Consider the following 27,465-nt stretch of genomic DNA (forward strand, 5'->3'; position numbering starts at 1 on the left):
TGCAGACTATCTGAAATAATAACAGAAAAGTATGTGGCAAGCTCCTAAATTCTTAGATAGTAAGGTGCATTTCTGTTCATTACAGGCATTTTTGTTCTTCAGCACCGTTATCCTGGGAAAGACAGATCCCTTTTGTGAAGTTGACAGCATCAGTACTTGATTGTAAAAGAAATCTAGAAAGCCACTACTTTCAAAGGCAAGTTGTTTGAAAGAAAGAAAAAACAGAAAAAGTGATGATTGGGAGATGATTGGGATCATGGGAGAAGATTTACATGTTAGGCTATGATAATGATGAAAATGATTTGGTGGGTTTGGGTATACTGATATTGTGTAATGTTCATTGGCAAAGATCAAGAAAGACTTAGGTTCCATGAAAAGAGAAATTGTCATCAGACAGTTAATTTTTGGTTAGGTGTCCTGTAGCCCAAGGAACATAACAATCCTTGTTAAAACAGGGAAGAATGAAAACCTTCAGATATATGTAGAGATTCTTTATATTATGTGATATAGCTTATAAAATAATTCCATCCCTTAGCAGAAGTTTTAGAAAGCATCCTTTTGAAAAGAGAGCCTTGGTATAATTGTCTTGTGTTCAAATAAACTTCACATGGAATTTTTTTCTATAAAAAGTTATTAATCTCTTTAATGGAAATATATCAAAATCTTTTGCCCTTTTTCAGACCATCAGTTTTTCAATGTGATAAGAGCAATTTTGGAAATACACAATGAGTACAGCTGCAGAAAGAAAATTTATTAACATTCGAAAAAGATTGGATCAGTTGGGATATCGACAGCCTTTGAGCATTGACTGTTTACCCTTGGTGGAAAAACTTTTCAGGTATAAACAAATAATGAAATTTTAAACCTGCATGCTTTTGAACTGTAGCCTTCTTGTGTCTTTCTGTAAAGACTATGTGCTTCAGTTAATTGTAGGTTAGAATTTCAAGTTATGAGCCATTAGAAACTCAATAGATACTTCTAAAAATTGCAGTTGCTTGAGCTCAGTAGCCCAGTTCTACTTTTTCTGCTTGATGAGTTTTGTATGTTTTCATACTGTTTCTTGAACCGAGGTGTTAGAATTTTTCCTTTTTTTAAGTTGTCTGCATTGTCCCTAGTTTTCTTAATCACTTTTAATAGGACTTCTCCGTTCTATAATGTGGCCTTTGCTGTTGTGTGTCATCCTGCCTCTGAGGTATTTCTCCCTGAATTCTATCATTTCCTTACTTGAGTTTTCTTTGCTGTATTCCTCCAGAGCAGTGGCATCAGAATACTTGTATAGTTGTGATTCCACTGTTAAATTGAGTCCATATATTAATACCTTATTTTGCTTGCCAGATAGAGACATTAAAAAGAATCATAAAACATTGCCAGATTTCAAATGTGATCTTCATTTTTTTAGTGTTAATACTGATAGCAAGTCACAGTAATGTTTAATTATATAAATATTTAAGTTAATATTTTTTAACATGAATTATTAATCTTTTTTGTGTGGCATGGACCCCTTTGATAAAACAGATTTCTTCGAATGATATTTTTAAATGAATAAAGTACATAAGATGACAAAGGAAGCCAATTATATTAAAATAGTTAACCATATTAAAATAACAAATTTAGATCCCAGATTAAGAACTACTTTTTTTTTTTTTTAATAAAATAACTTTAGATCTTGGAATGAAAAGTAGTTTATAAATATGCAGTTGTTTTTAGTAATATTGATAAGCAATTCATGATATATAATTGTGGATTTTTAAAAAAATTTACAAAATGCTTGTTTTACCTTATAATTTCTGCCTTGTTTCCTAGGAAATATTTTGCCAGTCTCCTAATTTTTCTTCTCTTCCCTTTGAAAGTGCTAAGGAATTTGCAGAGAAAGCAGAATGCAGCTTAACTCAACTAGAATGTCAAAACAACATGTATGGCTGCTTTGTATACATTTTGGAAAATCACATCTGCACAGACTTATTATGTTTATATGATTTTCCAGGACTGTTATCATGAAACTCTCTATAGTTTTATTTTTAAGAGTTTTAATAGATAGGAAAGCTGGGGTAGAGAGGGAACAAAAAGACTTTGAGTAAAATGAGTTGTGAATATGTAACTGAGAGGTCTGTTTGACTAGATTGCAAAATGTGGAAGAAATAATGTTCTTTGAAGCTATAAAGAGAGGTTGGAGCAAAGTTGTGAAGCTTAAAGCTTGGCAGTTTATGTTTGATCTGGAATTATTTTTCTTTTATTGTTTAAGAAGAATCTAATTTGTAGGATTTTTTTCCTTTTCAGATCTGTTTATGATGTCTTAATTGGTAATTTCAAAGTATTCTTTGGTTGTAAATATTTTGTTTATTGGGATTGCTACATTGTAAACTCTGTGAAAGTCTTATCTAGCTCTTGTAACAATGCACGTTGATGTACTTGTAAATACTTGATAAATGAATTGAATACCTATCATTTTGTGGTAGAGTAGTAGCTACAATTTTCTTTATAAATTTTGTCATTTAGTTTCAGTTAAAAGTTTCTGAGTATTCCTACATATTTGAGTTCTGATGTTTCTATAGGGCAAGAGGCGGTTACAGTTTGTGACATTTGTCCTTTTGTAGACATATATATATATGTGTATTTATATGTATTTTTTAATAGCTTTTTATTTACAAGGGTAATTTGCATGGGTAATTTTTCAGCCTTGACATTTGCAAAACCTTTTGTTGTAATTTTTCTCCTCTTTCCCCCCACCCTCTCGCCCAGATGGCAGGTAGACCAATTCATGTTAAATATGTTAAAGTATATGTTAAATACAATATATGTATACATAGACATTTATATTTTTAATTCTGTCCTTCTGCACCTGCCTTTTCCAGTCTTCTCTTCCTTGGTATAATTTTTATACATTTTTGATATCAATAACACTTCTTTGGCTAAGGTTGGAGCTTGAAAATTGTAATTTATCAATTTTTGTTTACCAATTTCTCATTTAAAGAGTAAAATTCCCAGAAGTGGGGGGAGGGAAATATATATTAATTTTGGTCATTAGTGAGTAGAAGTTATGATGATAACTAACATTGATAATTATTCAGTTTATTAATAGTCAATTTCCCTTTCCTTCTCCCTTCCTGCCAAAAACAAAGGGGGAAAAAACCTTTTTTTTTTTTTTAAAGAGAATTTTAAAATAAATAGTTGAATAGACATTTATTTACTTGAAGTAATAGAATAATTTTCTCATTCTTAAAGTATTGCTAATATCCTGGTAGAATAATATTATGGTGTTTGTATATCATGTGAGAGTATATTGTGGGAGAGTATATTTTCTCATTTAAAAAAATCCCAAGAAACAATTTAACTTTTAACCTTTTCTCACTGTTAAAACATATTCTTCTTAAAAAATACATATTAGCATAAAATATTGTTCTGTATAGTAGAGTATTAAATTGCTTATCTGTAATTCCTAGTGAGAAGTTAAGTTGAGGAGAGTTAAACATTAATTTTTTAAATTTTAAATTAGTAAACTTTCATCTTTAATACGTGCATATTTTATTTAAACTTTCTCATCACCTACACTGCCAAATTTAGATATCAGTTTCAGTGCAAGGGAAAGAAAATTGGTCATGTGTACTAAGGATTAGGGGGTTCTACAGTTGTTTGACTTTTAACATTTTGGGGATTGTATCACAGTATTTGATTTTGGCTCACTAACATTCTTTATCACTATGAAAATCTCTGCACAGTATTTGTTGCAAGTTTTTATATTTTTTTGGAACAAAAATGTTGACAATTTGATGAAACTTTTTAATAATTGGATAAATATTAGGGAATCACTATTATTTGAAAGCACAGCTAGTAGAAAGTTTAGGAATATAATTACCTAGTTTAATATTTTCTGATGCCTTGTATTTTCAGTGACCTTGTTCATACAACAGAGAGTCTTCGGAAAGCAAAACTATTTGCTGGAAAAGCTGAAAAGGAAACTACCAATTTTGATTATGTTTTGGAACCTTATAAAAATGAAAATGCTAAATTGATCAGGGAAAATAATGAACTACACCTGGATTTATTGAGGACAAAAGAACAATCAGAAATAAGTATAAAAGGTAATTGAAAATTGGAATTTTAAAGAAGTGAAAGTTTTATGTTTCAATTTTACTGTGCAGTATTTGGAAAGCTTTCTTAAATGGATTAGTGTGAGAGTGAAAACAAAAGGCAAAAGGCATATAAGCAAGCATTCTCCATCCATTCACTTTTTATGTTTTGAGAATTTATGTTGTCTGGAAGTAAAGTAAATATTACCGAAATACAACTGCTGTAGGCAATAATAAATGCCAATACTTCCGGAAGTGATTGTTTCTTAATATTGAATATTGAATAGTGAAGTAAGGTGATAAAAAGAAATCAATACTAAGGTATTCTCTAATATTGTTGAACTTCATTTTGGTTCAACATTACCATATCTTCAGAGGGCTTGGCTAATTGACTGAAGTAGGTATACAAGTATAGTGACTAAGAGGAGGATATACCAGCAGAGGCTATAATTTTTCCCTTTACTCCCTAATTCCCCAAAGCAATTACTGCTGATGGCTCTTTTTAGAATTTTGTTATTTATGTTAGAAAATAGCTTCCATTATTAATCTGAAGAATTAGTAACAAATATTTAACAAAATTAAACAAAATATTTAAAATTCCCACATTGTAAAAACAAAGGTGTCTCTTGACTAATGGTTTTAACCCTATTCTCCAGAATCTTGCTATATGAAGGAATAGCATAAATAAGTACTTCTATTTATTCATTTTTAGGGTGACTCTTAGGAGAGTATCTTTTCTTCCTCTTCTTCTTTTTTTTTTTTAAGATTTGAAAGTCAAATTAAGAAAAGTTGAGAGTGAGATGGCTGATTTGAAGTTTCTCAATAACCAGTATGTTCATAAATTCAAAATGTTGGAAAAAGAGAGCAAAGCCAAGAATGAAAAAATCCAGCAGCTCCAAGAAAAGAACCTCCAAGCTGTGGTACAAACTCCAGGTAGGACAAGCAGGTGTTGGTAGCAATGCCTCCCTATCTGTGGCCATAGCAGTCAGGGAACACGGGAGGATGGGCCTTTTGGGGGGCTGGGGGAGAAGGAGGGCTTTGGGGTCAGTGAGAGAGTTGCGATTCTTTAATTTGCCAACATCACTGTGATCATAGGACCATAGATTTGGGTCTGAAAGGGATCTCACATTGAAGTCAATCAGTAAGCATTTGTTCAGGCACCTACTACAGTCTAGGTTTTCTATTGGGTTCTGCGGATGGAAGGACAAAAATGAAATTGTTTCTATCTTCAAGGAACTTATGTTCTATCAGAAGAGACAACACACGCACACATAAAATATATGCAAGCCAATTACAAGTTAGTAATAGCTTGGGAGGTTCAGAAAGTACCCAGTGTAGGAGATGACCTTTAACCTAAACATTGAGGAGGTCAACTTTTTGAGGAGAAATAAATGGGAGATTGTGTTCAAGAAATATGAGATATAGGGAGATAACCACCTGGGTTTGAATTGAGAAATGATTTATGTTTGATAGAGAGGAAAGAAGCCAGTTTGATTGAACTGTATAGTTAGTGAAGTGGAGTAAAGTAATAAGCCTGAAAAAGGAGGTGGGGCTAGATTGTTGAGGATTTTAGATAAATTTAAATTTAATCCTAGAGGCATCTTTAGGGAGCCAATCTGTAAATTAGACCAGGGCTAGGTCCCTTCTTTGCATTTAATTTACTTTGGGCATTGTGTATCTTGTTCTTTGATATGTTGTTGATTTGATATTTGATAAAGTTCTTTTCTTTTTTCTTTTCTTTTTTTTTTTTTTGGCTGAGACAATTGAGGTTAAGTGACTTGCCCAGGGTCACACAGGAAATGTTGTGTCTGAGACCAAATTTGAACTCGAGTCCTCCTGACTTCAGGGCTGGTGCTCTATCCACTGCACCACTTAGCTGATCCGATATTTTCCTTGAATCCTTTATATTCAGCATTCCTTATTGCATTAGATATCATGGTAAAATATGTTCAAACATTTCACATTTGGCAGTGTGGTTGTTCTTTGGATTCCCATAAATAATTCTAGCCCCCTCCTTGCTAACCTTTATTTTAATAATTCCAATTTTAATTTTAATACTCTTTTTAAAGAGTACAAAAAGAAGTAAAGGTTCTACATGGGAGAGATTATTGTCTTGGCCACTTTTCCGTAACCACTATGTAGTGGCAACAACTACTTCATGGATTTCCTTCTCTTGGAAAGCATGAGACTGTGGGAGAAAATCATGTGACTGAGACTGGATGATAGAGACAAAGAAGAGAGGCAAAGAGAGTGTGTAGCCCATATTCTTTAACACCCTGAAACTTAAAAAAAAAATTTTACTGGTTATAATTAATTATATGTATACTTATGATTGTAAATAATAAAGTAGATGAATAATATTCAGGATTTATGCATTTATGACTTTAGTTTTCTTGTTTGCATCATCTGAGATTTTCCACAGTGGCATAGATGTCTAAAAATTCTCTGTCTAAATGTCTAAAATATCTAGATGTCTTAAAAAAATTTAATTATTGATGGCCAACCCCCAAATAACCAAAATTTCAAATGTGAAGCCTATGAATGTCAAGGAATGACTATATTTTGTTTCCAGCTCTTTGTTGCTACAAATTACATTCTGCAAATATTTTTATACCTACAAGTAAGTCTTTTTTTTCTTTTAACCTCTTAAGATTATATCCTTAGTGATAGACCTTCAGGAGCAAAAGTTAAGAATAATGTTATTACTTTTCCTTGCATGGTTCTAAATTGTTTGGAAAACAATTATTTGAACTAATTCATTGATCCTTTTTCAATGAATTTCCTTGTCTTTCCAAAGCCCCTTCAGCAAGAAGTATCTTCATTTTTTTGCAATCAGGCCCTCATTACCTCCTGCCTAGATTATTTCAGTGGCCTCCTAATAAAGCTGTTCCTCAGCTTTGCCTACTTGAGTCTATTCTCTAAACTGTTGCCAGAGTAATTTTCATCAAAAATTAAATGAAATTCATCTGTGTCATTGAATGTCCATCTTTTCCCCTGAAAGATAATGCTCAGTTTTCCTGGATAGTTGATTCTTGGCTTCAATCCAAGTACCTTTGCCTTTCAGAATATCAGATTCTAGGCCTTTCATTCCTTTAAAGTGGAAACTTTAGGTCCTGGGTAATCTTGATTTTTGCTCCTCGATATTTGAATTGTTTCTTTCTGGCTGCTTGCAATATTTTTTCCTTCATCTGATAATTTTACGATATTCCTTGGAGTTCTCATTTTGGGGTCTCTTTCACCTCCTGGTGATTGATGAATCCTTTCAGTGGCTGTAATGTTCTCTTCTCTAAGATATAATTGTTCTCTGGGAGCAGATTTCTTGGGGGCTCCTGGAGGCAGCCTTAGTTTCAGTTCAGTGTAATAATCACCCCAAATACAGCCAGGAGTTAAAGTCCAATCCTTTATTGTCTCTTCCAAAATAGCCTGGTTAGTTTTCTTAGAGGCCTATCTCTTTCCTTGGTTCCAAGAGCTCTTGTTGCTAGGCCTTTAGTTCTTCCAGCTTCTGCCTGTAGCTAAACTCCGACTCCTGGCTTCTCAGTCTCCCCAACTAACTCCTGGCTGAGGCTCTAAAAGCTTCTAGTGAGCTTGTCCTTTTATATGCTCTTTTAGAGGTGTGAACTCAAAGTTTGACTCCTCTTCCGAGTATGGGATTGTGGTCTTCTGACTTGTGAATCTTCTCCACTCCTCTCTGACTTGTGAATCTCCTGGACTTGTGAATCTCACACTGAATCCTGACTTGTGAATCTCCTGGAGTCCTGTCAATTCCAGTGACTTAGCACCTTGTGTAAGAATCATAACAAATGGCTATTTTACCTTCTGGTTCAAAGCATCAAGGCAATTTTCCTTAATTATTTCCTGAAAGATGATGTCTATACTCTTTTTTTCATCATGGTTTTTGGGAAGTTCAATAATCCTCAGATTGTCTCTCCTAGGTCTTTTCCAAATAAGTTATTTTTCTAATAAGATGTTTTACATTTTTTTCTTTTTTCTTTTTTTTGGCTTTGTTTGACTGATTCTTGATGTCTCATTGAGTCATTCATTTCCATTTGTTCAGTTCTAATTTTTAGTGAATTATTCTCTTCAGTTACTATTTTTTAGCTCCTTTTGCATTTGGCCAATTGAATTTGTAAATGAGTTGTTTTGTTCAATGGATTTTTTTTTTCTATCTCCATTATTTTGTAAGGAGTTTTCAGATAATTTCTATGTTTCCTTTTCCAAACTCTCCTGCAATGTTCTCATTTCCTTTCCCCATTTTTCTTCTGACTCTCTTTTAAGATACTTTTAAAATTCTTTTTAAATTCTCCTCAAGAGAACCTTGTGAGATGGGGGCCAACTTATATCACCATTCCCAAAGAGTTCATCTGGAGATGATTTGCTTTTAGATTGAGGTCTGTTCTTCTCTTTCTCCATGAAAGTTATCTATGGTCAGAGCTCTTTTTGCTTTTTTTGCTTTTTTTAAAGATTGAAATCTGTTCTTAGGGCAAAGGGAGAGATTGTCCCAAGCCTCTATAGGTGGCTTTATGCTGCCTTGGGCCAATGCTGTTGTTGATCTCCTTCTGGTGCTGGGTGGGTGTAGCCAAGTCCTGTGCTATTCTGGGGTTCAGAGACTCACTATTTGCCTTTTGTATTTGTGTTGGCTGTCTCATAGCTAATCTGCTGATCCACTGGTTTCCAACCAGGACAGAGTAGATGTCCGGCTGTGTTTTGGCTAAAAGCCTCTCAGTAGATTACCCTATGCACACCACACTGCCCTGCATTCCTATGCTATGCTTGCACTTAGCAGCTCCTCCTCTATTGAAACAGACCTTTTCTTAAATTCTTTCAAAATATTTTCTTCTGGAAATTTGTTACACTCCAAATATTTGTGGGTTCTGTCATTGTGATGACGATTAAGAGTTTCTACATGAAACAGGGTACTGAAATTTCATTAGCTTTAAAACAAAAACATCAAAATATTATCAAATAATTGTCCTGAGAAAAAGGATAAAATATATCATCATTTAAATACCAAATCAAGCAAAAAAAACAAAAAAACCCCTTCATGTGTCTGTATACATTCTAGCCTATTGCTCAATTTGCCCTACTCTTTGGGGAACAAAGTAAAGTGGGGAACCTACCAAGAAAACCTGCTTGTTTTCAGCTATCACATGTTGTAGGACTATGGCTGGAGGAAGCATTTCACACTTATCTTCAGGACTTAGCACAGTTCCAGGTACATAATAGGAATTTAATAAATGCTAGCTGACAATACTTGGACTATCACTTGTAATGAATGAAATTAATTCTCCTTGAGGCACAATACCTCTGAAAGTGGGAGAATGGCTAATTTGGGGTCCTCAGATCTTGCAGCCTGATGGAAAATTCATACTTAGTATTATTAGTGCACTATTTTAAAGAATTAAAAAAATAAGGAAAAAAGAATAAAGATAAAAAATAATTCAACAAGGTATCTATATCAAATTTTTTATGTTACTACTTTCTGACTTTGGCCTACCTGTTTTTAAATGTGGAATAGGCACTATAAGAGTTTATATTTATAATATACAATAGCTTTAAGTAAGCCAGATTCAGCCAATGAAAGATATAACATATTAGCTTAAGAAATATGAAATTATATTTAACAAATACTTTTTAAATTAAATTAAATCAAATGCTGAGTGTTATCTAGTACATGCAGTTCCCATTTTTTACTGTTCCACATTTTATCACTTTATTCATTCAACATTATCTAAAATGCTTGTATTTAATTTCTAGTGCTTTTTCTTTACTCATTTGAGAACTTTTCCAAGTCGTTACTGCTTATTAGCTATATGAAATAGTAAATCAGCAAACTTCTTTTAGCTTTTCTAAACTATAAAATGGAAGTAATATTTGCCTTCTCTCAAAGAGTAACATTAGGGATTAAATAGAATAATATATGTTTATGATTTCACCTTCTCTCAAAGAGTTACATTAGGGATGAAATAGAATAATATATGTTTATGTACTGAATAAATATCAGATAATATAGTATTAATAACAATACATCAATACACACTGGGAGGAGATGCCATATGGTAGTAAAATGGGATCATTTGGGAAATATATTAAACATGCAGATAGACAAATTTAGTAGTGCTTCTTATTTCCTTTTTGTGACATTTCACAGTGATGTTTCCAAGAACCTATTTTCTTGCATAAATGGGAACCAGCTGTATGAGAGAAATAATTTGCTCTAATAAAGTAATAATATAATCTGTAGACTAGAGAAATATTTTTAACAAAATAATATTTTATGTAAGTTGTTCTATGATGAGTTTTTGTCTTGATTTTGAACAACATGCTTTTATTTTTCTAGGTGGTAGGAAGAGAGGTATTCCTTTTAGGCGGCAGCGTATGCAGATTGATCAGCCTGTACCTCCATCTGGAATCAGTGCGTATCCAGTTCCTCAGCCAAATGATCCCTATATTGCAGACCTCCTGCAGGTGGCAGATAATAGGTATCTAGAAGAACTATTTTTATAATGATAATAAATGATGATATACTTTATAGTTTAACCTTTTTATTTCAGGATAGCTATTTGATAATATTTTTATGTTTTTGCTTTTAAAAAAAATGAAGTTTCAGTACCCTAATTGTTTATGTAGAAACTAATTGTCACCTCCACTAGTGATAGATGTCATCTCTACTCACACATCAGAAAAATCTTTGTCCTTAATATTTATCTCAGTGTTAGCTAGCTAGTATAAAAAAAAAAATGATTAAGAGAAGGGAATAAATTTTGAACTGGTCGTAGTAGAAGTTGTTATTATAGTTAAACTTTGCTTTGACAAGTTAAACACTATGAAGGGAAAACTTTTCTATTTCATTTGCCTTAATTTTTCCCTTGGTTCCCATACATAGCAATCAGGAAATTAGGTTTTAATGAGAATATTGGTTAGATGTGATTAAGGTGAATTTTCTGCTACAATTTTAGCTTTATACTATTAGAAACTGAATTATGCAACTTTGATGTACTGCTTTTCTGGGCTTTTTTTTGCTGTTGGTTTTTGTTTGTTCATTTGTTTGTTTGCTATTGTCTTAGTTACCTTGATCTGTTCAAAATGTGTTAAGGTTATTAAGTGTGAATACTTCTTTGTGGCTAAAAAAATTTGGCTTTTTTTATGCTTATATTGTGTTTCCCCCAGTTTGTTTCCATTCATATTGTTTTTTGTTTGTTTGTTTTATTTTTTATTATTAAGCTTTTTATATACAAAACATATGCATGGGTAATTTTTCAACATTGATCTTTGCAAAACCTCCTGTTCCAACTTTTCCCCTCCTTTCCCCCAACCCCTCCCCTAGATGGCAGGTAGTCCTATATATGTTAAATATGTTAAAGTATATGTTAATTACAATATATGTATATATATTTATACAGTTATTTTGTTGCACAGGAAAGACCTGATTTAGAAAAATGGTAAAAATAACCTAAGAAGAAAAAAACAAAATGCAAGCAAACATTAACAGAAAAAAGAGTGGAAATGTTATGTTGTGGTCCATACTCATTTCCCAGTGTTCTTTCTCTGGGCTAGCTGGTTCTGTTTATTACAGATCAAATGGAACTGATTTGGTTCATCTCATTGTTGAAGAGAGCCACGTCCATCAGAACTGATCATCATGTAGTATTGTTGAAGTGTATATCCATTCATATTGTCATAAACATGTTTACTGTTTATGTTTGCTGTTCCTTACACATTACCTCACATTCTATTTTACATTCACAACATATATTCAGATTGAGAACAGAAGTAAATTTAAGTGTATAGTTATTCTTCAGTCCTGAGTCAGCAGTTCTTATAAGCTGAGTTTCATTTACCACCCCAGAGAAACTAATATCATTTAAAAAAAAAAAATCTGATTATAGTCTCCTGTTTTGATAAAATAGCTACCCATTTTACTAAAGGCCATCCTCTTTTAATATCTTAGGTCCAAAAAGAAAGTATTTTAGGAATATTATTGTCTTATGTTTTCTGTGATCTCTTTCTCACAAAAAAATTTTCATGGGAGGGGCAGCTAGATGGCGCAGTGGATAGAGCACCAGCCCTGAAGTCAGTAGGAACTGAGTTCAAATCTGGTCGCAGACACTCAACACTTCCTAGTTGTTGTGACCCTGGGCAAGTCACTTAACCCCAATTGCCTCAGCAAAAAAAAAAAAAAAAAAAATCGTGAGCCTTTGCAGAGGATATATTTGTTTAAAAAAATCTGAGAAAGTGAACAAATTCCAAACTAAGAGAACATTTAAATTGGTGTACTTGGTATAGTTAATGACTTCATTATGTATACAAGCATGGAGAGAGCAGTGAAAGCAATGTTGAATCATAGTTGAAGCTGAAAGGAGCCTTAGAAACCAATTCTCTCATTTTACAGATAAGGAAGTTGACTTATAGAGAGGTTAAGTGATGGCTTGTTCCTAGGGGTCACCCAGCAAGGAAGGGTATGAGCCAGAATCTACACCCAAATGTTGCTCATTTCAGCCACATACTCTGTTGCTCCATGAGGCATCTCTGGAAAATATTATTAAGAATCAGCAAATGAAAGACTTATAAGTTTTATAATGGCAGTAACAAAGTGGGCCAGACCATTTTCATATGGGTTTTTTTTTTTTTTTGCATCTATATTTAGTAATTTAAATAATTAGAATTGAAGTAGTTCTTCAGATAATGCAAATCCAAAACCAAGTTGTAGATTAGGTTATCTGAGCACTGGTGAGTTTTTGACTTAATTAATGGTCTGTTTAGTCACCTCATTTCTCCATTTTTATTCTCTTTAGTCTGCTTTATCAAAATAAATTTATAAAACAAGTGGTTTTCATAGAATAATGGAATTTTGGGCTAGACGTTATATCAGTGATGATCTAATATAATCTCAGTTTTTTATATATAATGAATTTTTTTTGGGTTACTTTGTGTTCTTCAAAAATTATTTATAGTTATTCACAAATGTGTTTCAGAATCTTTGAGCTTCAAGAAGAAGTATGTCACTTACAGGGCAAGTTAGCTGTTGTTGAAAACGCATTGGATAATTCTTGCAAACAGGTAGGATTTCATATTAGTGCTTAATATAGGGCCTAAAATAGGCATGTTGTAAGTATTTGTAAATACATTTTGTTTTTGCTTTATAATACCATTACTATAATTTTATATAGCTTTTTTTCTAGTCATAGAATTTTAGAATTATAAAGCAATTATTATTAGACATTATTATTGGAATAATATCAATAAAATTTTAAAGATCATCTAATCCTACTCTTTTTTGTTGACTTGCATTAAAATATTGATGGGGTGTGTATATCAAACAAAACTTTTTGTTTATGATGTGAACTTTTTTTTCCTTTAAATCCTGTAGCTATTTTTGTTAAATAATTTCTCACTGTTCTCATCTAGTGTTTTTTCTCTCCAAAATCTATTGATGGTTATAAAATAGTTTCCTGTGAAGTACAAGATCTAGGAAGGACCACATTACTTATAAATTATCAATTTGCTATCTTAGGCTCAATTCTGACTTAGGTAATTATAATTGCCTTCTTTAGTGCTCTTTAGAATTTTATTTGGCTGTCCTGGTTTTCATTTTCTGCATGAAGGCATTTGATTGAATTTCTTGGAATGGAGTTTTTTTGGTATAAAAACATGGATATAACAGTGTATATTGTGCTCATGAGCTTGTAAAATACTTTTTACAGTATTTGGATAAAACTATTTTAAAAAGCAAAGACCTAGTAATAGGTTAACAAATGAACATTTTATAGAGGATTTTATAAAATATAGATATATGTTAAATAGTAAGTTATATTAATAGTTAATGATTAACTTACTGATATTTCACATTTATTATTAATATTTTCCCTCTTCCCAAAGTATTCTGCAAATGTAAACTGATCAACCTTCACTATGTGAAGTATGTATTTTTATTTCATTTTGCTAAAGAAACTCAAGTATAGAGAAACCATTCCTTCATTGGAATATTAGCTCTCTGAAACTAAGGGCATTTTGTCATTCTTTCATTGTGCCTCCATTCGATAGCCCAGTGCCTTTAATATAGGGGTACTTGATAAATGCTTGTTGGATTGGATTGGATTGAATGAGTGCCAATTTTTTTATTTAGTATTTAGTGGGACCAAAAACTAACTCCGAAGTATAGACTTATGGTCAGTACAAGTTCACCTGATGATCGTTTTTTTTCAGCATCTAAATAAGAAATGTTTAATTGAATTTGCATAATTCAATTCAGTCATGCTTTTCTTTTTTTAACTGTATTATTTGAGGAATTTCTACATGGAATAGAAACTATTGCTAAGGAAAACATTATATTACAGTAGAATCCAAGAATAAAAAAATAAAGACAAACTGAATTAAAATGAGGGTTGTAAAAAGAAGGGACTAAAATTATGAAGAAAACATTTCTTTTGAAATATTTTCATATTCAGAATTTTTTGATGCATTTTGTTTTGAGGATGTTTTTCATTGATAATTGTATATTTTTTAGGTGACAAATGTATATTAATACTTGATAAACTTTGTATTTTGGGGGCTTTTGGTAGTTTGGCTATGTTCAGTAAAAGTTTTTTACAGTTCTCTGCTGAATATAATATAATATAAATATAAATAAGAATAAACGCTTTAAAATAATGGAAAATTATGTCTCAGATTGAACTAAGAGATCGGGAAATAGAACGCCTATCAGTTGCACTTGATGGTGGTCGCTCACATGATGTTCTGTCTCTGGAGTCCAGAAATCAGAGTAATGAGAAGCTCATTACTCACTTGAATATTCAGGTAATGGATTTAATGTCTTTTTAGCTGTAATTTGTTGTCCAGTTAATTTGGAAAAGATTATGTTAAAAATTAAGAATTTATGCTTTACCAAAATCCCTTCTTTGGTATCTTTGCCACTGTTTGGATATAGAGGCTACTAGGGAGAGGTACAAGGGGAAAACAAGAAAGTAATAGTAGTAAATCTTAAGCATTATTGCTGTTTAAGATGTGATTCATGTCACAGATCCAGTCATAAGTTGGTATACTAAGCAGATCAGGTAGCAATAGAGGGTAAATAGCATGATAGTTTTATTAGCATTTTAGTTATTTTATTATTTATTATCATGTTATAAATTATTATTTAGTTAATATTGGTTATTTCCTCAGTTGTCTGTGCTGCTGAGAAGCTTATTCACTCTTCTTAGCTTCTCTCTGAAAAATTTTAGTAAAAACATTTTTTACTAAACTTGAGACAAATCAAATTTGTAAATTAACCCTTCAGCATAATTTTTTCTTTCATAAATCCTTTTAAATGTTGTAATATGCAGAACAATGTATTTTAGAGATGTAATAGCCTAATAGTAATTTTATATATTAATATACATTCCTTTTAGATTGATTTTCTTCAGCAAACAAATAGAGACCTGGAGAATCGTATTCAAGAACTCTTGGACAGCAAGAAGACTGTAACCACTGAGGTTCTGACTTTAAGTAACAAAAATGAAACACTCTCTCGTAGATTGAATGAAATAGATCATATTGCACATCAGATGGAAAAGCGTAGAGAAGAAATTCTTGAGAGTACAGATAAACAACTTGTGGAAGCTGAGGTAATAAAAACACTTTTAATTTTTAAGTCTCATTTATCTGGAATTGTTTAGTAAATGTTCTGAACAAGAGAGTTTTGCAATTATAAAGATAATTATTTCAGTGCTAAAATTATTTTTTAGAGAAATAAAAAAGGAAGGAAAAGAGACAAGGCCCAGGACAAAGCCATTGGGTATACCTGCAATTACAACATAAAATTTAGATGAGGAGATGGTAATAAAGATTGAGGAGTATTGAGATTAGAATAAGAACCATAAGGCTAATGTCCTAAGTATTAAAGAAGAAGAGAAAATATTAAGGAAGAGGTGATGGTCATTTGCAAGTAGGAAGAGAAGGAAAAAGAAAGACTGAAAAAAATCATTAGATGTGGTAATTAAGACATCACTGGCAACTTTAAACTAGGTTGTAAAAGCTTGAGAAGTAAATGGGAAGAGAGGAGGCTAAGAGGGGTGATGGTTTTTCTAAGAGTTTGAGAAAGGGAAAAGAAGTATAAACTGAACATGGACTTAATAAATGCTTGTTTATTGATTAACAATAATTTGAGGGACTAGTAGGTTCTTGTAAAAGTATTTTTAAGGATAGAGGGTACTTGGGCATATTTGTGGGTTGCTAGAAAGGAACTAATAATGGGAGAGACTGAAAATTAGAGACAAAGTAGATGATCTGCTGGATTCAGAGAGAGAATAGAGAGTTTGTATGTAGAGAGGTTGACATTGCATGAGGAATGCCACTTAATTTACTTATAATTATAATTATAAGCAAGTATTTTCATTCTTTCTGTTATTGTTTGCTTGCATTTTTGTTTTCCTTCTCAGATTTTTTTTCTTTCTAGATCCAATTTTTCTTGTGCATCAGAATAACTGTATAAATATATATATACATATATTGGATTTAACATATATTTTAACATTTAACATGTATTGGGAGGGGGTGAAGGGAAGGAGGGAAAATTTGGAACATAAGGTTTTCCAAAAGTCAATATTAGAAAATTATCCATGTATATGTATTGTAAATAAAAAGTTATAATAAAATAAATTTAAAAAATAATTATAAGCAAGTGTGAAGTAAAGGAGAAGGGGGTGAAAGGATAATGTCAAGGGGTTTTGAAAGGAAGGGAAAAGGAGTAAACAAGCCCAAAGCATATGTGCCTATTTTCTTAATAGAACATATGGTGAGAGCCTTAGCTGAGGGGTTGGGAAGAGGAGAGGCCATTGGGATTTGAAGAAGAAGAGAAGATTTGGAACAAAGAATTAAGCAAAGGGAAGTGGAATATTTTCCCTGCTGCACAAAGGCATCTCAGGTGCAAAGAGATGATGTAAGTTTATTGTGGATCCTATCTACCCTGTTGTCGGACTGCCTTCAGTACTCTAAATAAGAACAGAAGCAGGAATTTTGTAAATAATTCAGGCTTGGTTGGAGAGACTTATATGAACTGATGCTAAGTGAAATGAGCAGGACCAGGAGATCATTATATGCTGCAAAAACAATACTATATGATGATCAATTCTGATGGACGTGGCCCTCTTCAACAATGAGATGAACCAAATCAGTTCCAATAGAGCAGTAATAAATTGAACCAGCTACACCCAGCGAAAGAACTCTGGGAAATGACTATGCACCACTACATAGAATTCCCAATCCCTCTATTTTTGTCCGCCTGCATTTTTTATTTCCTTCCCCCCACCCCTTTCCCCCAGATGGCAGGTTGACCAATACATGTTAAATATGTTAAAGTATAAATTAAATACATGTATATATGTCCAAACAGTTATTTTGCTGTACAAAAAGAATTGGACTTTGAAATAGTGTACTATTAGCCTGTGAAAGAAATCAAAAAGGAAAATGATTTGGTTCATCTCATTGCTGAAGATGGCCACGTCCATCAGAATTGAAAAGTTAGAACAAAAAGTTTTGCAATTGACAACACTGAAAAATTACCCATGCATAAATCCTGTAAATAAAAGCTATAATAAAAAAATAATAATTCAGGCTTGATGTTTGGCACATCATGTGGTGATGGAATAAGGAAGTAAGGAGTCTGTGAGTGGAGAGTAGTGTTGGATGGGTTAGTTATAAAGTCATGCTTGGGAAGAAGGGAAAGTTAGATCAGAGAAAAGGCAGCGGACTAAAAAAAAGTCCTGAGGGGGTAGAGGAAAGTTGGAGTTACAGTTAGAACAAATTCGCATAGAAGAGCTAAGGCATAACAAGAGATGGAGGAAGCTCAAGTTTTGGTCATGAATGATGGCTAGTGCAGCTGTGTGAGTTAAAAGAAGAGGAATTACATAAGATATGTGAAGGTAGAAATAAGATGTGGCAACAGATTGGATATGAAAGAGAAATATGAGTAAAATGGAGTCGAAGATGACTCAGTAAGTCAGCCTTGGTGACTGGAAAAATAGTCATCTGTTGATAAAAATAATAAGATGTTTAGAAAAGGAGAGGGCTTGGGGAAAAGAATGGTGAATTCTGTTTTGGACATATTGAATTTGACTTGTCTATGGGACATCCAGTTCAAGATGTCTCCAAGAGCCAATTTGGTGTGATACAAAATTGGAGCTCTGGAGAGAAATTAGGGCTAGATGTGTAGATCAAGAATCATGGCATAGACTTAATAATTGAATACATGGGAGATGATAAAATCATCAAGTGAGATAGAGAGCAAACACTATGTGAACTAGATTTTAAAAATTGTTTTTGATAACTGTATTTTAATGTAATAGGTTTCTTTTGTAATCTCTCTATATACTGAGAAAGGATCCATAGTTATTGCCAAACTGTCAAAAGAGTCCAGAGCCCTTTTGGTTAAGAGAGAAAAAAGGGCAGAATTTTGGGCTATAACCATCATTGTCATATATGACCTGAATGAAGATTCAGCAAAAGGTACTGAGGAGGAGGAGTCAGACAGATAGAAGTCCTAGGAGAGAGTGTGACCTTTTGTTCTAGGCCAGGCATGACTTAGCCAATATGGTGGCTTACAGATCTAACACCTCTCAGCTGCTGTCTGACCTGGGGACTAAGGCTCAGAATTCATGGAAAATGAAATGCACAGACCCAGGAATAAACTCAAAGTAATTTAACTATCTGAAGGAATTTGGAAGTAGTTTTCAGGGTAAAGATTTAGGAATATGGGGTTTTAAATAAGTCGTACTAGCTTCCTTCACTTCCCAAGATGCTCAAGAAGCAGAAACCAGTTTGCCAGCAGGAGAATGTGGAAGGAGCAATGTGCCCATAATAGAATGTGACTTAATATGATTGAAGATATGCCTGCAATTGAGCCTTTTCTCCCACCAGTCACTAATCTTGGTTCTGTTTCATTTCTTAATATTAAAATCTAAAACTCTTTATTGGCAAGGATTTAAGAATGTAATTCCTTATGTAGCCGATAAGGGTTCCACTAATTTTATGATAGTGACCAATGACTATGACTAGTTCCTATTATTCAGTTCCTGAATAAAGTGGATGTGTTGTGCAGAAATAATAATGGAATTTGAAGAGATTAAGGAATTAGGAATTAAAGGTTCATCAATGAATATTTTTCAAATCCTCCAATATAGGAATTTTTTTAAAAAAGAAGAAGGTAGTAAGATATTGAACTTCTTGGGAAAGGAGGGAGAATGACTGTGGCTCTTTATTAGGTGAACAATTTTATCAGAATGAAATTCAAAGGGGAAGAGATTATGGAGTGATGGAGGCAATGGGAGAATTATTTTTTAACCTATTAGTGCTTTTGTTATAGACACTATATAATTTCTTCCAACTTAAAGTTAAAACTACTACTTATACTTAAAACTATATCCTAGGGCAGAATTGAAAAAAAAAATCACATTTGTTGCCTGTAAAATAAAATCAGTTTTTTTTTTTTTTTAAGAAGAAAGGCAGTCTGATCAAATAGAGTATAAATTTCCTATTTTTTTATCTTTTAATCTTCTTAACTGCCTTATATTTGGGCAGATGCTTAGTACATGTTTTGTTTTGTTTGTTGATAAAGTTGAAGTAAATAGTCTTTGAGGAAAAAAAAAAAGATTGTGGTGTTTGAATTTAATTCTAGGTTAGTTGTTCTTGTGACAGTTTCAAGTTGCTGGAATTCCAACCACAGAATAATTGTGGCATTTTACTCTATTTTAAGTTGTGATTTTTATTCCAACTGTTCTGGTTCCTAGACCTTAAATTTGTATGAAAGGTGAAAAACAAAACAAAACAAAACTAACTGTGTGGAGGTTGAATAGTAAGACCCGTATTTTTAATTCTGTTATTCAAATGATAGAATTATCTGTATGTCTTAAATATGACCATATCTCAGTCATTCATCCCTATTGCATTTTATTTATCTTGAAAACAGCCCAGCTATCCTATGGTGATGTTGATTTGGAGCTATTCCCTTATTGCCAATAGTAGGAAAACTTGCCTTGGATGTAGGCTGTGATTTTCCCCTACCCTTCACATCAGTGTTGAAACACAGGCGGAGGTGATTCTTCTATAGAGAAACTCTTCTCCTTCCCAATCTTTTCAGTATAGTTCAGTACTACCCAGTGGTGGTTGTTGGGGTTGTGTCATCATTTTTGATGGTAGGAAGGGGAAGTCTGTCTTTGAAAAAGAAGTGCTGCCTGAAGAAAGTTCTTTTCCACCTAATTCATCTAGTTGAGGAGTGGTTCCCCTTTCCTGAAGAACCAGCCTTGAGCCAGCTGTCCTTCAAAGAAAATGCTTTGCTATCTATCTGGTTCTGTGTTCTGGCCTTGAGAAAAGACCCAAAACAGAAATACTCCAGGCCTTGACCAAAGTATAATATAGATAGAGCTCTGAAGAAATTTCTAGTTACATGTGATTTCCTGATTGTCGCTGAGTAGAAAAACTAAAACTTTTTCTAAGATGAACAAAAAGAGAATTTCAAAACTGCCATCCTTTTGGGAAAGGAAAGAGGTGCTTTTAGCTCCTCCTAGTGTTTAGTCTAAGGAGAGTAGGCATAGGCCCTTCAGAAAGACAGTAATGTATATCCTAATATATAATTTTGTGTTCTCCAAATTGTGGTGCAAACATCTGGTTCAGAAATAGAAGGTGGAAAAGAAATGATAATATAAAATAGAAGAAAAATAAAGAAATGGTAAACTTGTAAACTTTTTTCTTTTCTTTTTTTTTTCCTGAGGCAATTGGGATTAAGTGACTTGCCCAGGGTCACACAACTTAGAAGTATTAAGTATCTGAGACCAGATTTGAACTCAGGTTCTCCTGACTTCAGGGCTGGTGCTCTATCCACTGCACTACCTAGCTGCCCCCACATGTAAACATTTAACTAGAAAATTTCACAGTCTATTATTGTGTTCCATTTCATACTTTTGGAATGTGCCTTTGAGAAAATCCTAGGAGATAAAAGATTAAAAATCTGTATAGATGAAGGATGACACCTTCGGTAATGCTAACTCTTAAAAGATCATACAGCTGCAGCCTAACTCTCAAGAAAATATTCACCTTTGCTTCTCTTTGTTGAACATATTTGGGGAGAGCTTAAAATGAAAGGTAGCAAGAATTATTAAGGTGACTTTGTTTTATTTCATTATGGTTTAAATTTAATACCTTAAAATTTTTTGAAACTTATTACCAATTTTTTTTTCTTCAGCTAGAAATTAAAAGACTTCAATGTGAAATGCGGGCCCATGAAGAAACAATAGCAAAACTTAAAATGGTAAGTTCATATTTTAAATGATGATTTTTTTTTACTGCAGTTAGCAAATTTTTCTTACTTTGTGTTTTTAATGTTTAAACTTATGTAAAATGAACTGTTTGTTTAGAGATAACAAGTTTGCAGCAACTCGTTTAAGAAAATGAGCTATCCTTTGTGTAATTGGAGACCAGTGAGCCTTTTTCACTTGACGACCTGATGTGTTCAATTGCTAGTCAATTCCATGCATTGACCCCATTTTGTGTAGGGGATTGTATACACTGCAAGGAAAGCATGACGGTAATAGAGATCTAATACTGGAAGGAGCCCATAGAGGCCATCTCCATGTTGATTCAGTTTGGGGATGAAAACACTGAAACCCAAAAAGTTATGTGTCTTGTTTAAGGTTATACAGAAATGGTATCAGAACTGGCATTTGAAGCAAAGTCTCTTGACTACAGAGCTAGTGTTTTTTCTACCCTTCACTGCTGGCTCCAAGGTAATAAGCATTTGGATCTGTCTATGGCAAATTTGTGCTAAAATTTCTACATAGGCTTTTTTAGAAATGAAAGCAATGTTATTAATCATATAATCATTTCTAGTGATCCTCAAAGTTATAAAAACCTTGTTCATTTTAGAGAGAGCCAAATTCACCATTAGTCTATAGTATTGTCACATCCCATACTGGCTTTACAAAATGATCTGTTTTGGGGTTTTTTGGATCGTTCTCCAGAGCATAAGAGATTTTTCTCTATAGATAGTAAAGTTTATTTCACAGGCAATGGAATTGGAAGAATTTTCTACGTCTAAAAGGCTTTGACTACCGCCAACTTTGTGGTTCCTTATTGCATAGCTATTTAAAATAAACCAGTGTAACCAACCTGACTTTATTTCTCTGGTTATGTGTCAATACTGGGGACATGGAAACTCTTTTAACTATTTGCTAAAATTTCATGATCCAGGCCCACTGATGGTGTTAAATGCCTCCATAAGATGGAGAAATATTGTGTGAAAGCATAAATAATTGTTTTTGTTCTTCATGTATCAGTTCCACTGTAAATGTCATGCCAGTTTGTTCTGTGTTGTACCAAAATGTCCCAAGAAACTCCTGAGTTTGCGTTGGGTGGATGTTTTATAGAATATGACCTTCCATTAAGGGCAGGGAAGCAGAGAGGGGTTATGAGATTGGAGGGAAAACCCTTTCTAAACAAACATACATTTCTCCATTGGCCGTACTCAGAAGTGAGTGAGTGAGGGTGTGAATCTGTGCTCTAGCCAGTCCTGCTCTAAACTTGTGGGGTACTGTGCTGCATCACTGATCTTGAAGAATCATGATTAAACACTGCATTGGTCAGAATTCTGAAGTATTTCAAGGTTCTTTATTTTCACAGAGTTTTTACTGTTTAGTTCATCCTCCTACTTTTGCTCACTTTATATCAATTCATACAAGTAGCCACAGTTGTTCTTGAAACCATTCTTTTTATCTTTTCCAACACAGTATTTCATTACATTCATATACTATAATTTTCTATTTACTAATTGATGGGCATCTCCCTAGTTTCCAGTTCTTTCCAATATTAAAAGAGCTGCTATAAATATTTTTGTACACATTGTCTCTCTTTTCTTTTGATCTTTTGGGGGTTTATAGTATTAGCCCTTTCTATAAGTGAAAGGGTATTTAATCAACCAACCAATCAATAAACATTTATTAAGTACTTACTGTTTGCCTGGCACTATTCTAAGTGCTTGAAAATACCAAAAGGTAAAAGACAGTCCCTGTCCTCAAGGAACTTATCTCTAAAGATGCAGACAACATGCAAACACATATATACAAAGCAAGCTATACGTTAGGAATCGGAAATAACTAACAGAGAGAGGAGTTGGGGAAGTCTTTCTGTGGAAGGATGGGTTTTAGTTAGGATTTAAAGGACGCCAAGGAGGTCAGTAGCTGGAGCAGAGGAGGCATGGAGGAAAGACATAGGGAATGCCTGGGACCAAGAGATGGAGCATTTTGTTTATGGAACAGCCAGGAGGCCCATGTCACTGGAAAATGAATCCATTTTGGGTGGAGTGTAGAAAGAAGATAGAGGTGGATAGGTTGGGTAGGGCTTTGAAGGCCAAATAGAGCATTTTGTATTTGTTGCTGGAAGCAGTAGGAAGCTACTGGAGTTTATTGAGTTAAGAGGGAGATGGTAAATAGGCCACCTGTGTGACATGAGTAGACATGCATTTTAAGTTAGTAACTTTTGAGACATAGTTCCAAATTGTTTTCACAGTTTCACCAACAGTGCGTTAATGTACCTGTTTTCCTGCAGCCTCTTCAACAGCTGTTATTTTCCATTTTTGTCAGATATTTTTGCCAAATCTGATATTGTGAGGTGGAATGGTGAGGTTTATTTAATTTGCATTTCTCTAATTAAGAGCATTTTTTAAAAATATAACTTGATAGCTTAGATTTCTTCTTTTGTTCATTTAGACTAGATCAATTCTAGCTCTAATTTTCTTCAAGTCAATGAAATTATAGTTAATTAAATTTGTTTCTGAGGTGAATTTTGGCCAAACCAAATGGTGCTCTCATGATATCCTGCTGTCTATTTGGTTGTGAGGTCAGAATTATTCATTGTCCTTTGAAATTTTGACTAATTGACTTGATCTTTATTCTGTGCTACATATCTTCAAGATATATAAGGCTGAAACACATGGTCATGGTAACATAATAGGGCAGGTTTATTCTCTCAGCTGTGGCACTAGTAGCTAAAACATCTCTTAGGGGGATAACATCTAAAGTGGGAGTTTTCTATTCCTGGCCTATATAAGCAAACTCTTTTTCTCCTTGAAAACTCAACAATTTGGTATAGTTGCTCTATTATTTATTTGTTAAAAAAAACATTTTGAGTTTTTTTTTTTTTTAAATATTGAACATAGCTTTTAATGTGGCTTTAATTATAAATCACTCTTTTATGCTATTACATTTAGCTTGCCATATTATTTTTTTGATTTAGGAAATCTACCAAATATTTTTAAATATATAGGTGATAGTATTATATAATTATGATTGTGGCACTATCTGATGGCTTTATTTTTAAATGTGTTTTTAAAATTCTTCTAAGAATCCTAATTTAATATTTGTATTTGTAACTTTTCAGGAATTAAGTTTATGCCATAAAGAAAAGGCACGATTGACAGATGAAGTAGTTTTAAAAACAGATCTTGAAACAATTATCAATCAGATTGAACATGAAAAAAATAGACTTGCCCGAAAAGTTGAAAGCTTTGCAAGTATAGGTAAGATTTGCAATTTTCAGTTAACTTTATAATTGATGATGATTTTTTCCAAGTATGTTTTATTAGAAGATGGAAAATATAAGTAACAGAACTTGTTTTTTTCTTTGGATAGGATTTTGATTACTTATGATGAGAACTACATAAACATTTCAAAAATAAAAGTAATCCCTGCTTTTATTTTAGAAAATTTTTTTATGAATTTCATCAATAAAAATATTTCAGTATACAAAGGAATGAAGGGTTGTATAATAGGCTAAATTTCTGATTTGTACAGGCTTTTACACATAAGATTAGCAAAATACTGACAAAATTGCTTCACTTTTCTTCTTTTTGTGTTTCTTCTCTGCATGAAATTTTTTTTTAATATTTTCACTCTTTTTGTTGTTGTTTTCTTGCATTTTGTTTTCTTCCTCATTTTTCCCCTTTTTAATCTGATTTTTCTTTTGCAGCATAATTGTGGAAATATGTATAGAAGAATTGCACATGTTTAACTAGGGGAGGGGGTGGAGGGAAGCGAGAGAAAAAATTTGGAACATGAGGTTTTTCAAATGTGAATGTTGAAAATTATCCATGCATATGTTTTGAAAATAAAAAATGTTAATAAAATATATTTATTGATGTTCTTTTTTCCAATCTATAATTATCTACACACTCTTCAAGTAGCAAATATGTATAGGCAAGCCCCTACCCCACCTCCAAAAGATAAAAATTGCATTTTTAATTCTGTGCCTTTTTTTGTCAGTAGGTAGGAGTATGGGAGTTATGTTTTATTGACAGTCTTTTGAAGTCACGATTGATTGCTGATTTGATCAGAATTCAAACAGTACAATAAGGTTTTCCCCCCAATTCCCATAATTGAATAAAGTTTTTTCACAAGACAGAATTTGGACTAAATCCATAATTGAACAGAAAGGGAAATGAGCTAGCTCCACAATTGGGTCACAAGATAACAGTGATTTGTGGTTCACTCAGTTCTCATAATTAACCACTTGCTGTCCTAATCCCCTTAGTATGTGGTAGTTTGTTCACAACTACTATGTGCCTCTCCATTTGACTTTGTATGTAGTGACTTTGAGATCTTCAGGATTGTTGTGTTCATACCTCACAGCCAAACAACAACCTTGATAGATTGTTATTATTGTAAAATACTTTAAGTAAATACTTTAAAGTATTAAAATACTTTAATTTAAATAATTAAAATTATTTAATAGTTTGTTTTCCTAACTACATGTAAAAACAATTTTTAACATTATTTAAAAAATTTTTTTGAGTTCCAAATTCTCTTCTTCCCTTTCCTCCCTCCTCATTGAGAAGCCAAGCATTTTGATATTTGATATAGATTATACATATATAGTCATGTAAAACATATTTCTAAATTAGTTGAATTGTGAAAGAAAGTATACTCACTTCCCCTCCAAAAAAAGGAAAAGAAAATTTTTAAAAATTATATTTTGATCTATATCCATTCTCCCATCAGTTCTTTTTCTTGGGATAGATAGTGTTCTTCATTATAAGTCCTTCAGAGTTGTCTTGGATCATTATATTGCTGAGAATAGTTGATCATTGTATAGTATTGCTATTAATATGTACATTGGTTCTCATGGTTCTTCTCATTTCACTTTGCATCAGTTCATGTAAGTCTTTTCAGGTATTTCTGAGAATATCTTACTCATTAATCATTTCTTATAGCATAATGATATTCCATCATAGTCAGATACCACAACTTATTTAACCATTCCCCAATTATTGGTCATTCTCTCAATTTCCTATTCTTTTTTTTTTTTTAACTACAAAAAGAGCTGCTATAGATATAGATGTTATAAAGATATTGATATAGATATAGGTCCTTTTCCTTTTTTTTTCTTTTTTATTTTGTTTTGTTTTTTATCTCTTGAAATATACATTTAATAGTGATATTGCTTAGTCAGAGGTTATATATGGTTTTATAGTACTTTGGCCATAATTCCAAATTGTTCTACAGACTGATTGAATCAGTTCACAATTCCATCAACAGTTTATTAATGTTTCAATTTTTCTACATCCCCTCCCAATATTGATAGATATGAGGTAGCACCTCAGAACTGTTTATGATTTGCATTTCTCCAGTCAGTAGTGATTTAGAGCATTTTTTCATATGCCCATAGCTTTATTTTTATCTGAACACCTTTTATTCGTATCTTTTGACCTCTTATCAATTGGATAATGGCTTATTTTTACAAATACAATTCAATTCTCTGTATATTTGAGAAATGAAGCTTTTATCAGGGAAACTTGCTGCAAAAAATTAAGTTGTGATTACTAACTGTATTTCCCTCCATCTCTTTTCCCTCATTTATTTTATTCTTTTTTCACCCTATCCCTCCTCAAAAGTATTTTCTTTCTGACCACTTCCTCCCCCAATCTTCCTTTCCTCCATTCTCATATCCCCTTTCTCTCCTACTTTCTGGTAGAATAAAATAAATTTCTATAGCCATCTCTGTGTGTATGTTATTCCCAATTTGAATCCATTCCATAGAGAGTAAGCTTCAAACATTCCCTGCCCACTTCATTTTTTCCTTCATTGTAAAAGTGCTTTCTTGCTGCCTCTCCCTTTTCCTTAACCCAGTACATTCCTTTCTCTCATTCCATAATTTTATTTTTTAAGATATAAACCCATCATATTCAACTCACACCTGTGCCCTTTATCTATATTTCCTTATCTAATAATGAGAAAGTTCTTGTGAGGTACAAGTATCAAATTCTCATGTAGGAAGGTAAATAGTTTAACCTTATTAAGTCTCTTGTGATTTCACTTTCCTGTTTATCTTATGCTTCTTTTGAATCTTGTATTTGAAAGTTAGATGTTTTATTCAACCCTGA

The 27,465-nt window shown here is 32.8% G+C and overlaps 1 protein-coding gene across 1 annotated transcript in view; it reads left to right on the plus strand.

Annotated features, from left to right (window-relative positions):
* The first annotated feature begins 693 nt into the window (after positions 1-693).
* CEP135 (centrosomal protein 135) overlaps positions 694-27,465 on the plus strand; it is an 85,505-nt gene continuing 58,733 nt past the window's right edge. The window contains exons 1-9 of the mRNA XM_051964541.1: positions 694-838; positions 3,889-4,079; positions 4,833-5,000; positions 10,405-10,546; positions 13,040-13,124; positions 14,733-14,861; positions 15,455-15,670; positions 21,280-21,345; positions 24,468-24,606. Of these exons, the coding sequence (XP_051820501.1) occupies positions 726-838; positions 3,889-4,079; positions 4,833-5,000; positions 10,405-10,546; positions 13,040-13,124; positions 14,733-14,861; positions 15,455-15,670; positions 21,280-21,345; positions 24,468-24,606 (1,249 nt within the window). The 5' untranslated portion in view covers positions 694-725. The remainder of the gene's footprint in view (positions 839-3,888; positions 4,080-4,832; positions 5,001-10,404; positions 10,547-13,039; positions 13,125-14,732; positions 14,862-15,454; positions 15,671-21,279; positions 21,346-24,467; positions 24,607-27,465) is intronic.

Source organism: Antechinus flavipes, chromosome 6, assembly GCF_016432865.1.
Source record: "Antechinus flavipes isolate AdamAnt ecotype Samford, QLD, Australia chromosome 6, AdamAnt_v2, whole genome shotgun sequence".
Classification (NCBI taxonomy): domain Eukaryota; kingdom Metazoa; phylum Chordata; class Mammalia; order Dasyuromorphia; family Dasyuridae; genus Antechinus; species Antechinus flavipes.